Here is a 15,242-nt window from a genome sequence, read left to right as displayed (position 1 = left end):
CGTCTTAGTGTATTACCAACAGTAACCTTGGAAACGGTGCTCCCAGCTCTTTTCAGGTCATTGAGCAGCTCCTCCGTGTAGTTCTGGGCTGATTTCTCTCCTTTCTTAGGATCATCGAGACCCCACGAGGTACGATCTTGCATGGAGCCCCAGTCCGAGGGAGATTGACAGTCATGTTTAGCTTCTTCCATTTTCTAATGATTGCTCCAACAGTGGACCTTTTTCACCAAGCTGCTTGGCAATTTCCCCGTAGCCCTTTCCAGTCTTGTGGAGGTGTACAATTTTGTCTCTAGAGTCTTTGGACAGCTCTTTGGTCTTGGCCATGTTAGTAGTTGGATTCTTACTGATTTTATGGGGTGGACAGGTGTCTTTATGCAGCTAACGACCTCAAACAGGTGCATCTAATTTAGGATAATAAATGGAGTGGAGGTGGACATTTTAAAGGCAGACTAACAGGTCTTTGAGGGTCAGAATTCTAGCTGATAGACAGGTGTTCAAATACTTATTTGCAGCTGTATCATACAAATAAATAGTTAAAAAATCATACATTGTGATTTCTGGATTATTTTTTTAGATTATGTCTCTCACAGTGGACATGCACCTACGATGACAATTTCAGACCCCTCCATGATTTCTAAGTGGGAGAACTTGCAAAATAGCAGGGTGTTCAAATACTTATTTTCCTCACTGTATGTATAATAAAATTGATTAGAACCATACCTACTGTTATTATTAGTAGGCTATCATTTTATTATTATTATTTTTTTATAATAGCCTGTCATTTTAAATACATTATAAAAATATATATAAAAAAATGTATTAGGTGCCTCCCTGTTTCCTCTCCATCTCTGTACATCTCTGCTGGTGGCATTGTTTGTAAAAAATGTATACGTCTATTTACGTCTACTAACTATCATTATGTGCATTTATAACGTCACATGCCTGCACGTTGAACGCGATTTTTCTTCAATGAGGGGGAGAAGGAGGCGGGATGTATGAGGACGGATTACTTGTATCATTGCACTGAATGGCTATTAGCTGTGTCAGTCGCCCAAAGTCACGTTTTTTGAATAAAAGCTGATGGGGGGAAGGTAAGTACTCGCTCAAGTACTGGGGAGCTAAACCATTTTGTGCTTTGTAAGTAATAAGCAAGATTTTAAAATGTATGCAATGTTTAATAGGCAGCCAGTGCAGTGTTGACAGAACTGGGCTAATATGGTCATACTTCCTGGTTCTATGTGGAGTATGTGGAGACTTCCACTCATTTTCTTAAAACAATCTGGGAAAGGGAACTTGATATTCAAATGTCAGATGAGGGAATGGAATATGGCTTGGAAAAATGCAAAGAGCTTGAGCATATGTACAGTGGGGCAAAAAAGTATTTAGTCAGTCACCAATTGTGCAAGTTCTCCCATTTAAAAAGATGAGAGAGGCCTGTAATTTTCATCATAGGTACACTTCAACTATGAGAGACAGAATGAGAAAAAAAATCCAGAAAATCACATTGTCTGATTTTTAAAGAATTTATTTGCAAATTATTGTGGAAAATAAGTATTTGGTCAATAATCAAAGTTAATCTCAATACTTTGTTATATACCCTTTGTTGGCAATGACAGAGGTCAAAGTTTTCTGTAAATCTCCACAAGGTTTTTACACACTGTTGCTGGTAGTTTGGCCAATTCCTCCATGCAGATCTCCTCTACAGCAGATCTATATAACTATACAGATCTAGAACTATTTCATATTCAGTCTTCCCAGCCTGGTGCAGGTCTACAATTTTGTTTCTGGTGTCCTTTGACAGCTCTTTGGTCTTGGCCATAGTGGAGTTTGGAGTCTGACTGTTTGAGGTTGTGGACAGGTGTCTTTTATACTGATACCGAGTTCAAACATGGGCCATTAATACAGGTAACGAGTGGAGGACAGAGGAGCCTCTTAAAGAAGTTACAGGTCTGTGTCAGCCAGAAATCTTGCTTTTTTTGTAGGTGACCAAATACTTATTTTCCACCATAATTTGCAAATACATTCTTTAAAAATCAGACAATGTGATTTTCTGGATTTTTTCCCCGCATTCTGTCTCTCATAGTTGAAGCGTACCTATGATGAAAATTACAGGCCTCTCTCATCTTTTTAAGTGGGAGAACTTGCACAATTAGTGGCTGACTAAATACTTTTTTGCCCAACTGTAATAGTGATAGCTATTCAGCTCAAGATTCTTCATAGAGCTCATATCTCTCCCTCTCAATGCAGCAGTTTCAGCAGTTCAATCTGGTTATTTTCTGTGCCAGAAAATGTATACTTCTACAATGGATCTCAGATAGAGCCCCTTCCATTAAGATGTGGCATCAAACTATCTCAAATATGTGTCACTGGACTACCTGACTTGTATATTACATAATAGGAGTAGTGCATTTAATACAATTTGGGAGGTTTTTCTATATGTTGATGGTGACATTGCCTCCATCTTGTCGAGAGGATTAATGTAGGGATGGCTTATAGGTGTCCTGGTTGATTTTGTTGGTTGTACTTTCAGCATTACTTATTATCTGTGCATTATTATAACCTACCCTTTTCTGCCTGACTCATGTACACATTTACATACATTGCATGTATACAAATCTACATTGAAATGTAATATATGTAAAAATGTTCTCCTTATTGTGCGCTGAGCTGAGATGTTTTTTCCCCCTTTTTGTTTAATTGTTATATTGTCATGTTTTTTGTGTTTGTATAAAAGAAAAGTGAAAATCAATAAAACATATTGATAAAAAAAATACACATTCATCTTCCCAGCGCTGAAGTACCACTTTAAACAGGCATAACAGACATAAACATACTATTTTGTATTTTACACACCTTTTTATTTATGTATGTTAAAAACACTACAAGAAGGATTCACTGAGTCGACTCACCTCAAACATTGACGACTCCTGCTAGTAAATGTAATGAGAACAAACAAACGTTTATAATGACAAATTCTGTAAACCAACTGCTAATGTTTTCATGGAAATGTAGTTTATTTAATTGTATCTACAAATCATAAATGTAAAGCATAAATGTCTAAATACGAAACATACTATATAATATGTGCTCTTTTAATAATTTGTAGTATTTAGAGTGTTTTTATGGTCAGTTTTATGACCTTTACCAGTGACTGAACTAGAGCTGATTGAGACACACCCAGAGATTTAGTTTGGATGTGTTTATATTTCTGTTAATTCTTCTTATCTTAAACAGGCCAAACACACAGAAAAACTCCTGGTGAAGAGACTGAGATCCACGTGACACACTATCATAAAGATGGCGTTTATTAAAGTGGAGAGTGAAGACATAAAGATTGAAGAAACATTGGGAGTGAAACATGAAGAAACTGAGGGACAGACAAAGATGGCGTTTATTAAAGAGGAGAGCGAAGACGAGAAGGTTGAAGAAACATTGGGAGTGAAACATGAAGAAACTGAGGAACAAACACAGATGGTGTTTATTAAAGAGGAGAGCGAAGACGAGAAGGTTGAAGAAACATTGAAACATGAAGAAACTGAGGAACAAACAAAGATGCCGTTTATTAAAGAGGAGAGTGAAGACGTGAAAGTTGAAGAAACATTGAGAGTCAAACATGAAGAAACTGAGGAACAAACAAAGATGGCGTTTATTAAAGAGGAGAGTGAAGACGTGAAGATTGAAGAAACATTGAGAGAGAAACATGAAGAAACTGAGGAACAAACAGGTTGGTTTCATTCTCAAAACTGAACTCAGTCATTTGATCCTTATTCAAATGTCCAGCTCTACAGAAAAGACATGTAAAGATTTGTAAAGATATATACATACAAGTGTGAAATATGAAAGTGCACTGGGGGTATCAGCACATTCCCTTTCTTCATCATAACAATGAACAAGAACAGGAAAGCGATATAAACTAAATTAAGTAAACAAAATGCTCAATTATAGAAATAAAATTGCCCCATCTGCATTTGTCACACTCTTTTGCAATTTAATTTATTGTGAAATTAACCATACACCATTTATCTAGTGTAACACATTCATTTTGTCCTGATGTTCCATATCCAGCGGATTTCAGGTTCTCACAAAACTGTATTTTCTGCAAACTTTTTTAAAAGGTAAATTCAGGTTTCTTTCCAAAAAAGGACACTTTCAGACTGCAAAACGACACCAAACAACCAAATGATAAGGAGTCCATATAATTAATAAATATATGCTCACCAAAGCACACAAAGAAATGAACTGAAGAAAAAAAACCTCTGAATTTGTAGTATGTGAATATGAATGTGAATTCATAGTAAGTACGGATCAACTGCAAATATATTTTAGTCAAGTCAAGTTGAGGACAAGCCAGGGTTTTCAGGGCACTCATTTCTCCAATGACCTTTCTTTCCCCAGGCAAAACAGCCACGACCGCAGCCTGGTCCTTAATACTGTCCTAGTCCACCACCTTGTCCTTGGCCATTTGTGTCTGTCAAACTTTGGCACATTGTTAGTGTAGCCATGTACAGCTCTTTCTCTGCCTTTTTCTTCTTTTTCCTTAGTTATTCCTCCTGTCATTTTTATGTGTGAACAGCATGTTCTGTTGAGTGATCCAGGTCTTTATTACTCTTCCCTTCAACCAGGAACCACGAGGAGCTACAGGACCCATGATAGCAACAAGGTCTCCCACGGTAAAGCTTCTTTGTGGTTTTATCCATTTCTGTCTCTCTTGAAGTAATGGTAAGTATTCCTTTACCCATCTTTTCCAGAAGAGATCTGACAAATATTGTACCTGTCTTCATCGCTTTTTGATGTACAAATCTCCCTCATCAAAAACTCCAGGAGTCATTACTGGTTTACTTGTATTACTTTAGAAGGAGAATATGAATAAGTGCTTCAAGATCATTCACATTGTCAGAGGCTTTTGTAATGTGACGGGAAAGATTGCTTCGATCTTACAGAGAAGAATTTCAATTGAAAGCTTTCATCATGCATAGATTGTTGTCTAATGGTTGAATACAACACCTTTTTCACAAGCCTCTCTCAAACTCCACCCATGTGAGACCCGGCAGGAGGGTTGAATATCCACTTAAGTTGGATATTTTTCAGGTTTCATCTTTCCTCTCAGAGAATTATCAGCTGGACATCAACCAATCAGGTTTCAAAAGGGGCCACTCCACAGAGACTGCATTACTGTCGGTCACTGAAGCCCTGCGGATTGCAAAAGTTGAGTTCAAATCATCAGTCCTTGTCCTCCTGGATCTATCTGCTGCCTTTGACACGGTCAATCATCAGATTATTCTGTCCACCCTTTCATCACTGGGCATCACAGGGATTCCACTCCACTGGTTTGTGTCCTATATCACAGGTAGATCTTTCAAGGTTGTCTGGAGAGGGCAGGTATCCAAAGCACATCAACGGACCACGGGGGTGCCTCAGGGCTCAGTGCTTGGACCTCTCCTCTTCTCCATTTACACTACTTCATTGGGACCCATCATACAGGCACATGGCTTCTCATACCCCTGCTATGCAGATGACACTCAGCTCTACCTTTCATTCCAACCAGACGACCCCACAGTAGCTGCAAGAATTTCCAGCTGTCTGGCTGACATCTCAGCATGGATGAAAAAACATCACCTGCAGCTCAACCTGTCAAAGACTGCACTGCTCGTCTTCCCAGCCAATCCGACAATACAACATGACTTCACCATCCAGCTAGGTTCATCTCTGCTCACCCCTACAGGGTCACTAAGAAACCTTGGCATAATCTTTGACTACCAGTTGTCCTTCATAGACCACATTTCAAAGAAAGCTCGCTCATGCAGGTTTGCGCTCCACAACATCAGGAAAATCAGACCTTTTCTAACAGAACATGCAACCCAGCTTCTTGTCCAGGCCCTGGTCATTTCTAGGCTTGACTACTGCAATGCGCTTCTGGTTGGACTTCCATCATGTGCGATCAAAATGATCCAGAATGCAGCAGCACGTCTTGTCTTCAACGAACTCAAAAGGGCCCACGTCACACGACTCTTCATCTCTCTGCACTGGCTACCACTAGCTGCTTGCATCAAGTTCAAGGCGCTTACGTTCGCTTACAGATCCACCACGAGCTCAGCCCCTGCATACTTTGACTCTCTCCTACGAATCTACACCCCACCAGAAGCCTTCGCTCAGCTAAGGAGCAACTGCTTGTGGTACCATTACAGAGAGGCAGAAAATCCCTCTCCAGAACATTCACATTCACCATTCCCTGCTGGTGGAACGATCTTCCCACCTCCATCCGAATTGCAGAATCACTGACAGCATTCAAACAACAGCTGAAAACTCACCCCTTCCGCGAACAAAAAAAAACTTTCCTTTTCCTTATTTTCCTCCACTTCTTCCCTGCCCTAGTGTGTGATGCTCTGTGCGATGTCCAAAACGTACCATGCAGGTGAGAATAACCCCAAAGCGTTTAGCAGTTCGTCCCCTCTCTTTATTTCAATGGGCCCAAAGTAGTCGACTCCAATGTTGTAAATGGGGGTAAATCAGGTAAAACTCTCTCTGCTGGCAAGTCAGACTTTTTTTGCTCTCCAACATTTCCCTGAAGACGACGACATATGACACAGTCAGAGATTACTTTACCGACAAGCAGAATTAGTGTTAGTTATCCAGCTAGTTAGTTGAATAAAAACGCTTCCGAAGAAATTACAACATATCATTTTTTCTTGATGATGTACATACTTGAAGATAAGTTGAGAAACATCCTGGTCCTTTGACAAGATAACTGGACGCCTTTCTTCCTCAGGAATGACTCTAGAAGTTTCCGTCCTACTCTCAAAAGACCATTGTCCAGCATTGGATCAAGCCAAAAGATGTCACTCTTTCTCTTGACAGTGGTTCCTGCCTTCAATGCAATAATCTCATCAGGAAATCTCTCGCTGATAATACTGAATAATAGCGATTTCTGTTTTCATGAGATCATCAGCAGTCAATGATTTGCCACCCATTTTGGCCTTCCTCTTTCATGTTTTATGAAATCTATTTGATTCAGTGCCTGGAGCATTCTTTGCACAAGTAGATGCCAGTAAAATCCTCCTTTGTTTCACAAACTGCATAATCATCTCCTTGAGCATCCATGCAATAGAGGTTTTAAGTCTTGCAAAATCAGAAAAGTAGCTTTGAAACCTAAGGGTAGGAGACTTTGAAACCTGACAGACAAAGGCATGTGTTGTGCATTCCACTTTGATCTATGGGTTGTCTGGAGATATTGACAACCGATTCATGTTGGACTTGTCCATACTTCTTCTTTAAAAAGAAAACCAGGTCCCTTAAGCCATCTCTTACATTCTAAAAATTCTGCCTCATCAGCTGAATTTACACTTGACTATGTGCCTCCATTGCACAAAATCTGTTGAATCTCTTATGACAGCCACTCTATTTGCTACAAAGGTATGAAACAACTTCGTTTCATTTTGGATATATCTCAGTACAATCACGCTCAATCCAAATTAATCTGCAACTCCCTTTTTAGCATTCTATCAACTCGTACAGTAAGAAAAGTTCAAACCTCGGGATTGTAGTCTGCTTTAATGGAACAACTCTTGACTTTCCTAACGTAAATGCAACTGCATTATTTTTTTCACTATTCACCAACCTCAAGTATGACACTGTCCCATAACCACACTCGCAGGTGTCAGAGAAGTGGTGGAACTGAGTGTGTCCGGATGGTCCAAAGTCCTTGGGCTTTACACACCGGTCTACTTTCAGTGCTGCTATACAGTGCAGGTTAGCCATCTTGTCCATCGCTGAGAGAAGACCTGTGGAATATTATCATCCCAGCCAACATTGCACTTGCACATTTGTTGGAGCACCTGTTTTACAGACAGAGTGAATGGTGAAAGAAACCCCAAAGGGTCATGGAACTAACCACAGACAACATGCCACGACTTGTGTGAGGGCGCTCCTTCATGGATAACCTAAAGGTGAATTTATCAGTTTCAATGCACCAGTGCAGACCAAGTACTTTTTCCTTTGGCAGATCATCTTTATCCAAGTCAAGCTCTTTGATTGCCTTTGACCTCTGTTATTCTTGAATACTGGACATGACGACACAACTATTACCCAGCTATTTTGACAGTTGCAACAGCTGACCATTCAGAGATGTTCCTTTAAACAATGCACCGCAATCGAACACTACTAAGTTTTCTTTTTCAGATGATATACTCCATGGTGTGGTACTAAATGTACATTTATGTATTTAACAGATGCGTTTATACAAAACGACTTACAACTAAGGAGTACAAGAAGCGATCCGTCATGAAGAGGCAATGAAACACAACAAGTGCCTAAAGTACTAAGTTTTGGACATTACACAAAGCATCATACGCCAGGGTAGGGAAGGAATAGAGGAAAATAGAAGGAAAAATGTTAGGTTTTTTTTAAGATGAGGTTAAGTGGTAACTGAAGAGGTGAGTTTTCTGCTGTATTTTGAATGTTGTCAGTGATTCTGTAATTCGAATGGAGGTGGGAAGATTGTTCCACCAGCAGGGAACGGTGAATGTAAATGTTCTGAAGAGGGATTTTCTGCCTCTCTGTGATGGTACCACAAGCCGTCGTTCCTTAGCTGAGCAAAGGCTTCTGGTGGGGGTGTAAAAATCGGTACTGATCTTATACATCAGTTTAATAAAATAAATAAGTTAATATTGTGTTCAACATAGTCATATTTGGAACGACATGGGGGTGAGTAAATGGTGATAGATTTGTAATTTTTAGGTGAACTACCTATTTAACTACTGGTTAAGCTAAATGTAAATGTATGCCCCCTAAAAGCACAAGTGGCCCCTGCCTGGCCCCCCTAGTTAGTGTGGTCAAGAACCACCATTGAGCTTGACTTTAAAAAAAATTTATCGCAAATCGAATCGCAATCATAGTATCTGTCAGAAAAATTGCAATTAGATATTTTCCCAAAATCGCAAAGCCCTATTTTCCAAACCACTTCGATAAAAACTGTGGCAGTTTACGCATTTAAATGTACTCTCTATAAATTATATGTAAGTGTGAACTCATGAAACTGGGGTTAACTTGTTTTTGTCTCTTTTAGATTTGATGGCACTGAAAGTGAAGAGTCAAGAACTAAATAAAATGGAAGAGAAAGATCTGGATGGGCTACATCATGATTTCATAGCTGAAGAAAAATCTTTTAGTTGCTCACAGACTGAAAAGATTTCCTCACAAAAAATCACTCAAAAGGCTGGAAAGAGTTTAATTGAAAAACGACACCTTAAAGTCCACAGGAAAATTCACACTTTAGAGAAGCCTCACACCTGCCAACAGTGTGGAAAGAGTTTCACTCAAAAAGGGCATCTTAAAGGCCACATGATAATTCACACTGGAGAGAAGGCTTTCACCTGCCAACAGTGTGGAAAGGGTTTCAATAATAAAGGAAATCTTAAAGGCCACATGAGAATTCACACTGGAGAGAAGCCTTTCCCCTGCCAACAGTGTGGAAAGAGCTTCACTCAAACATGGAATCTTAAAGTCCACATGAGAATTCACACTGGAGAGAAGCCTTACACCTGCCAACAGTGTGGAAAGGGTTTCAATCATAAATGGAGTCTAAAAGGCCACATGAGATTTCACGCTGGAGGAAAGCATTTCACCTGTCAACAGTGTGGAAAGAGTTTCAATCAAAAAGAACATCTTGAAGTCCACATGAGAGTTCACACTGGAGAGAAGCCTTACACCTGCAAACAGTGTGGAAAGAGCTTCAATCATAAAAGAAGCATTGAGGAACACATAAGAGTTCACACTGGAGAGAAGCCTTACAGCTGCCAACAGTGTGGAAAGAGTTTCACTCAATCATGGAATCTTAAAGTCCACATGAGAGTTCACACTGGGGAGAAACCTTACACCTGCCAACAGTGTGGAGAGAGTTTCACTCATAAAGGAAGTCTTAAAAGCCACCTGATAATTCACACTGGAGAGAAGGCTTTCACCTGCCAACAGTGTGGAAAGGGTTTCAATACTAAAGGAAATCTTAAAAGCCACCTGAAAATTCACACTGGAGAGAAGCCTCACACCTGCCAACAGTGTGGAAAGAGTTTCATTCAAACAAAACAACTTAAAGTCCACATGAGACTTCACACTGGAGAGAAGCCTTTCACCTGCCTTCAATGTGGAAAGAGTTTCACTCGAAAAAGCACCCTTGAGGAACACATGAGAATTCACACGGGAGAAAAGCCTTTCACCTGCCAACAGTGTGGAAAGAGTTTCAATCATAAAGGAAACTTTGAGGAACACATGAGAATTCACACTGGAGAGAAGCCTTACATTTGCCCACAGTGTGGAAAGAGTTTCATTCGAAGAGGAACCCTTGAGGAACACATTAGAATTCACACTGGAGAGAAGCCTTACACCTGCCAACAGTGTGGAAAGAGTTTCACTCGAAAAGAGCATCTTAAAGTCCACATGAGAGTTCACCCTGGAGAGAAGGCTCACACCTGCCAAGAGGTAATGACCCCTTCCTGCTCCAACATGACTGCGCACCAGTGCACAAAGCAAGGTCCATAAAGACATGGATGAGCGAGTTTGGTGTGGAGGAACTTGACTGGCTTGCACAGAGTCCTGAATTCAAACCGATAAAACACCTTTGGGATGAATTAGAGCGGTGACTGCGAGCCAGGCCTTCTCGTCCAACATCAGTGTCTGACCTCAAATGTGCTTCTAGAAGAATGGTCAAAAATTCCCATAAACACACTCCGAAACCTTGTGGAAAGCCTTCCCAGAAGACTTGAAGCTGTTATAGCTGCAAAGGGTTGGCCAACTCTTGAACTTTGAAGCTAAATGTGCAGCTGTGTGTAAAAAGGGTCACCAACGTTTATATTGTCTAAGGAAATTATCACACTTTCATATTGACCGAACGATAATAAACATGTTTTATCATGCTTTTATTGAGTCAGTTTTGTCCTTTTCCCTGGTGGCATGGTTTGATTTTGGTAATAGATCCTTAAAAGCAAGAAATTCCTTAAAAGCAAGAAAAGCAAAGCTAAATGGTTTAGTCAGTCGGTTGGTTGGTGAGTCACAGTTGTATCCAACATCCCTGTATACCTGACAGTTACAGAGGATGGCTACCTCTATTTTAAATGACTCCCTCCAGTGCGCAGTCAGTTTGAGCTTCTTCCCTCTGGATGGAGGTTTTTAGTCCCAAGATGCAGAACAAAGCGGTATAAAAGCATCTTTATTGCTGCTGTTTTAACAGTGTTGAATAATAAATAGGGGTTTTATCTGTGTATTTATGTATGTTTATATAGGTATAGGTATATGTATGTATATACACTCACCTAAAGGATTATTAGGAACACCTGTTCAATTTCTCATTAATGCAATTATCTAATCAACCAATCACATGGCAGTTGCTTCAATGCATTTAGGGGTGTGGTCCTGGTCAAAACAATCTCCTGAACTCCAAACTAAATATCAGAATGGCAAAGAAAGGTGATTAAGCAATTTTGAGTGTGGCATGGTTGTTGGTGCCAGACGGGTCGGTCTGAGTATTTCACAATCTGCTCAGTTATTGGGATTTTCACGCACAACCATTTCTAGGGTTTACAAAGAATGGTGTGAAAAGGGAAAAACATCCAGTATGCAGCAGTCCTGTGGGCGAAAATGCGTTGTTGATGCTAGAGGTCAAAGTAGAATGGGCTGACTGATTCAAGCTGTTAGAAAAGCAACTTTGACTGAAATAACCACTCGTTACAACCGAGGTATGCAGCAAAGCATTTGTGAGGCCACAACATGCACAACCTTGAGGCGGATGGGCTACAACAGCAGAAGACCCAACCGGGTACCACTACAAATTGGAAAAAGAGGCTACAATTTGCACGAGCTCACCAAAATTGGACAGTTGAAGACTGGAAAAATGTTGCCTGGTCTGATGAGTCTCGATTTCTGTTAAGACATTCAGATGGTAGAGTCAGAATTTGGCGTAAACAGAATGAGAACATAGATCCATCATGCCTTGTTACCACTGTGCAGGCTGGTAGTGGTGGTGTAATGGTGTGGGGGATGTTTTCTTGGCACACTTTAGGCCCCTTAGTTCCAATTGGGCATCGTTTAAATGCCACGGCCTACCTGAGCATTGTTTCTGACCATGTCCATCCCTTTATTTGGCTACTTCCAGCAGGATAATGCACCATGTCACAAAGCTCGAATCATTTCAAATTGGTTTCTTGAACATGACAATGAGTTCACTGTACTAAAATACCCCCTACAGTCACCAGATCTCAACCCAATAGAGTATCTTTGGGATGTGGTGGAACGGGAGCTTCGTGCCCTGGATGTGCCTCCCACAAATCTCCATCAACTGCAAGATGCTATCCTATCAATATGGGCCAACATTTCTAAAGAATGCTTTCAGCACCTTGTTGAATCAATGCCACGTAGAATTAAGGCAGTTCTGAAGGCGAAAGGGGGTCAAACACAGTATTAGTATGGTGTTCCTAATAATCCTTTAGGTGAGTGTATGTAGGGATGTGCATTTGTATATGAATGTACAGGTTTATATACTATTATAAGTCTTGAGTGGTGGATCCTTGAGCACATGTATCATGTAATTGTTGTTTTTGGTTTTTTTGGTTTGTTTTTGTGATTTAGATGCTCTTTTCTCGTCATGTCATCATACTGCAAAACAAATTTACCTGTGGGTATTAATAAAGTAACCTAACCTAACCATATTAAACCCTACGGGATTAAGAATGGGATGACATTAAAGTTCATGTGCATGTAAAGGCAGGAGTCCCAAAACTTTTGGCAATATAGTGTATTTTTACTCTAAATGCTTGAGAGTTTCACTCTTGTAGTTTAGACTTGCCAAGTCCGATTCAGCAGAACGAACTCCCGAGGACGGGAAGACACAGTCGGTAATTCTGCAAATGGAGCAGCATTCTTGATAGCGTCACTCAGTTCACTCTGGCTACTCGTGGTTCCTGTATGTATATTTTAGACAATCTGTATGCATATTTTAGACAACAATAAAACAAAATATGTTTTAAAACAGCACTCTGCCTCTTCTTTTTCATTTTAAGAATTTTAAACATTAATGGCCACACAAATGTGGTCCAGGCAAAGCATACATTGATTATCTTTACTGCATGTATATTTAAAACAAGATTAAATATAAACCCAACCTATTAATATGTGGTTCAGGCAATATGTGAATATGTACTATAAACAATAAACCATAGATTTGAGCTTTAAACTACTTTCTCGCCTGAAAAACTCCATCCATCCATCCTCTTCCACTTATCCGGGGCCGGGTCGTGGGGGCAACAGTCTGAGCAGAGATGCCCAGACTTCCCTCTCTCTAGCCACTTCCTCAAGCTCTTCCAGGGGAACCCTGAGGTGTTCCCAGGCCAGCCGGGAGACATAATCCCTCCAGCGGGGCCTCCTTCCAGTGTGATATGCCCATAACACCTCACTGGGAAGGCGTCCAGGAGGCATCCGAAATAGATGCCTGAGCCACCTCAGCTGGCTCCTCTCGATGTGGAGGAGCAACAACTCTAGTCTGAGCTCCTCCCGAGTGACCGAGCTTCATCTCTAAGGGAGCGCTCAGCCACCCTGCGGAGAAAGCTCATTTCGGCCACCTGTATTCGGGATCTTGTCCTTTCGGTCATGACCCACTGCTCATGACCATAGGTGAAAGTAGGAATGTAGACAGACCGGTAAATCGAGAGCTTCGCCTTGCAGCTCAGTTCCTTCTTCACCAGGACAGACCGGTACATTGACCACATTACTGCAGAAGCTGCATCGATCCGTCTGTCAGTTTTCCGTTACAACCTTCCCTCACTCGTGAACAAGACCCTAAGATACCTGAACTCCTCCACTTGAGGCAGGAACTCTCCACCAACCTGAAGTGAGAAAGCCACCCTTTTCTGACTAAGATCAATGGCCTCGGGGTGCTAATTCTCATCCCAGCCGCTTCACATTCGGCTGCAAACCGTCCCAGTGCACACAGAAGGGCCTGGTCTGAGGAGGCCAACACGACAACATCATCTGCAAAAAGCAGCAACGAAATCACGTGGTCCCCAAACCGGACACTCTCCAGCCCTTGGCTGCGCCTAGAAATTCTGTCCATAAAAATTATGAACAGAACCGGTGACTAAGGGAAGCCCTGCTGGTGTCCAACATGCACCGGGAACAAGTCTGACTTACTGCTGGCAATGTAGACCAAACTCCTGCTCTGGTCGTACAGGGACCGAACAGCCCTAAGCAGGGGACCCCGGACCCCATACTCCCAGAGCACCCTCCACAGGGTGCCACGAGGAACACAGTCAAATGCCTTCTCCAAATCCACAAAACACATGTGGATTGGTTGGGAAAACTCCCATGAACCCTCCAGCACCCTGGAAAGAGTATAGAGCTGGTCCAGTGTTCCACGACTGGGTTAAAAACCACACTGTTCCTCCTGAATCCGAGGTTCCACTATCGGCCGAATTCTCCTCTCCAGTACCCTGGCATAGACTTTCCCGGGAAGGCTGAGAAGTGTGATTCCCCCTGTAGTTGGAACACACTCTCCTATCCCCCTTCTTGAAAAGAGGGACCACCACCCCGGTTTGCCAGTCCAGAGGTGCTTTCCCCAACCGCCACGCAATGTTGCAGAGGCGTGTCAGCCAAGACAGCCCCACAACATCCAGAGACTTGAGGTACTCAGGGTGGATCTCATTCACCCCCGGTGCCTTGCCACCGAGGAGCTTTTTTTTATTTATTTTTTATTGTAAACAAGAATGAAGTTACAAACAAACTACAACAATACAATAGACACGAGTACTAGACATAATATTAGAATATTATCTTGACATGAAATAACATTTACAACAGGTATAGAGGCTGAGTGTTATTGCATACAGGTTGACTATAGATATGAAATGACAGAAATTAAATGACGAGAATAAAATAAGTGACAGGAGTGAAGAAACAGAAGGGGGGGCGGGATTGTGGGGGGTTGGGAGTTGAGTACGGATGGTGGATCTGGGAATGTAGAAGTCGTGGCCTTGCGGGGTTGGGGGGGGGGGTTTGATGAGTATGTGGGAATGTCTGTGTGTTAGTGTGTGTGTGTGTGTGTGTGTGTGTGTGTGTGTGTGTGGGTGTATATAAGGAGTAATGCTGGCTTACTGTTGGGCCGGGGTGATAGAAGCTGGATCACATAGGATGGTTACAGAGGAGGAAAAAGAGAGAAAAAAAAAAAAACCTAGTTATTTTCATTACATAGGATAAAAATAAGTGAA

General features: G+C 41.4%; 1 protein-coding gene across 2 annotated transcripts in view; it reads left to right on the top strand.

Moving 5' to 3' along the window:
- Positions 1-13,016, top strand: part of LOC307126267 (uncharacterized protein) — a 32,765-nt gene extending 19,749 nt beyond the window's left edge. The window contains exons 2-4 of one of the 2 annotated variants that reach the window (XM_079816729.1): positions 3,235-3,724; positions 4,623-4,670; positions 9,062-13,010. In XM_079816729.1, coding sequence (XP_079672855.1) covers positions 3,298-3,724; positions 4,623-4,670; positions 9,062-10,530 — 1,944 coding nt within the window. In that variant the 5' untranslated portion in view covers positions 3,235-3,297 and the 3' untranslated portion in view covers positions 10,531-13,010. Of the gene's footprint in view, positions 1-3,234; positions 3,725-4,622; positions 4,671-9,061 lie in introns of both variants that reach the window. The other variant, XM_079816730.1, reaches the window with a different exon arrangement.
- Positions 13,017-15,242: the final 2,226 nt, after the last annotated feature.

The sequence above is a fragment of the Gobio gobio genome (genome assembly GCF_949357685.1).
Source record: "Gobio gobio genome assembly, chromosome: 5".
Lineage (NCBI taxonomy): Eukaryota > Metazoa > Chordata > Actinopteri > Cypriniformes > Gobionidae > Gobio > Gobio gobio.
Note: the sequence above shows the minus strand (reverse complement) of the source record. Positions and strands in the feature narration are given on the sequence as shown.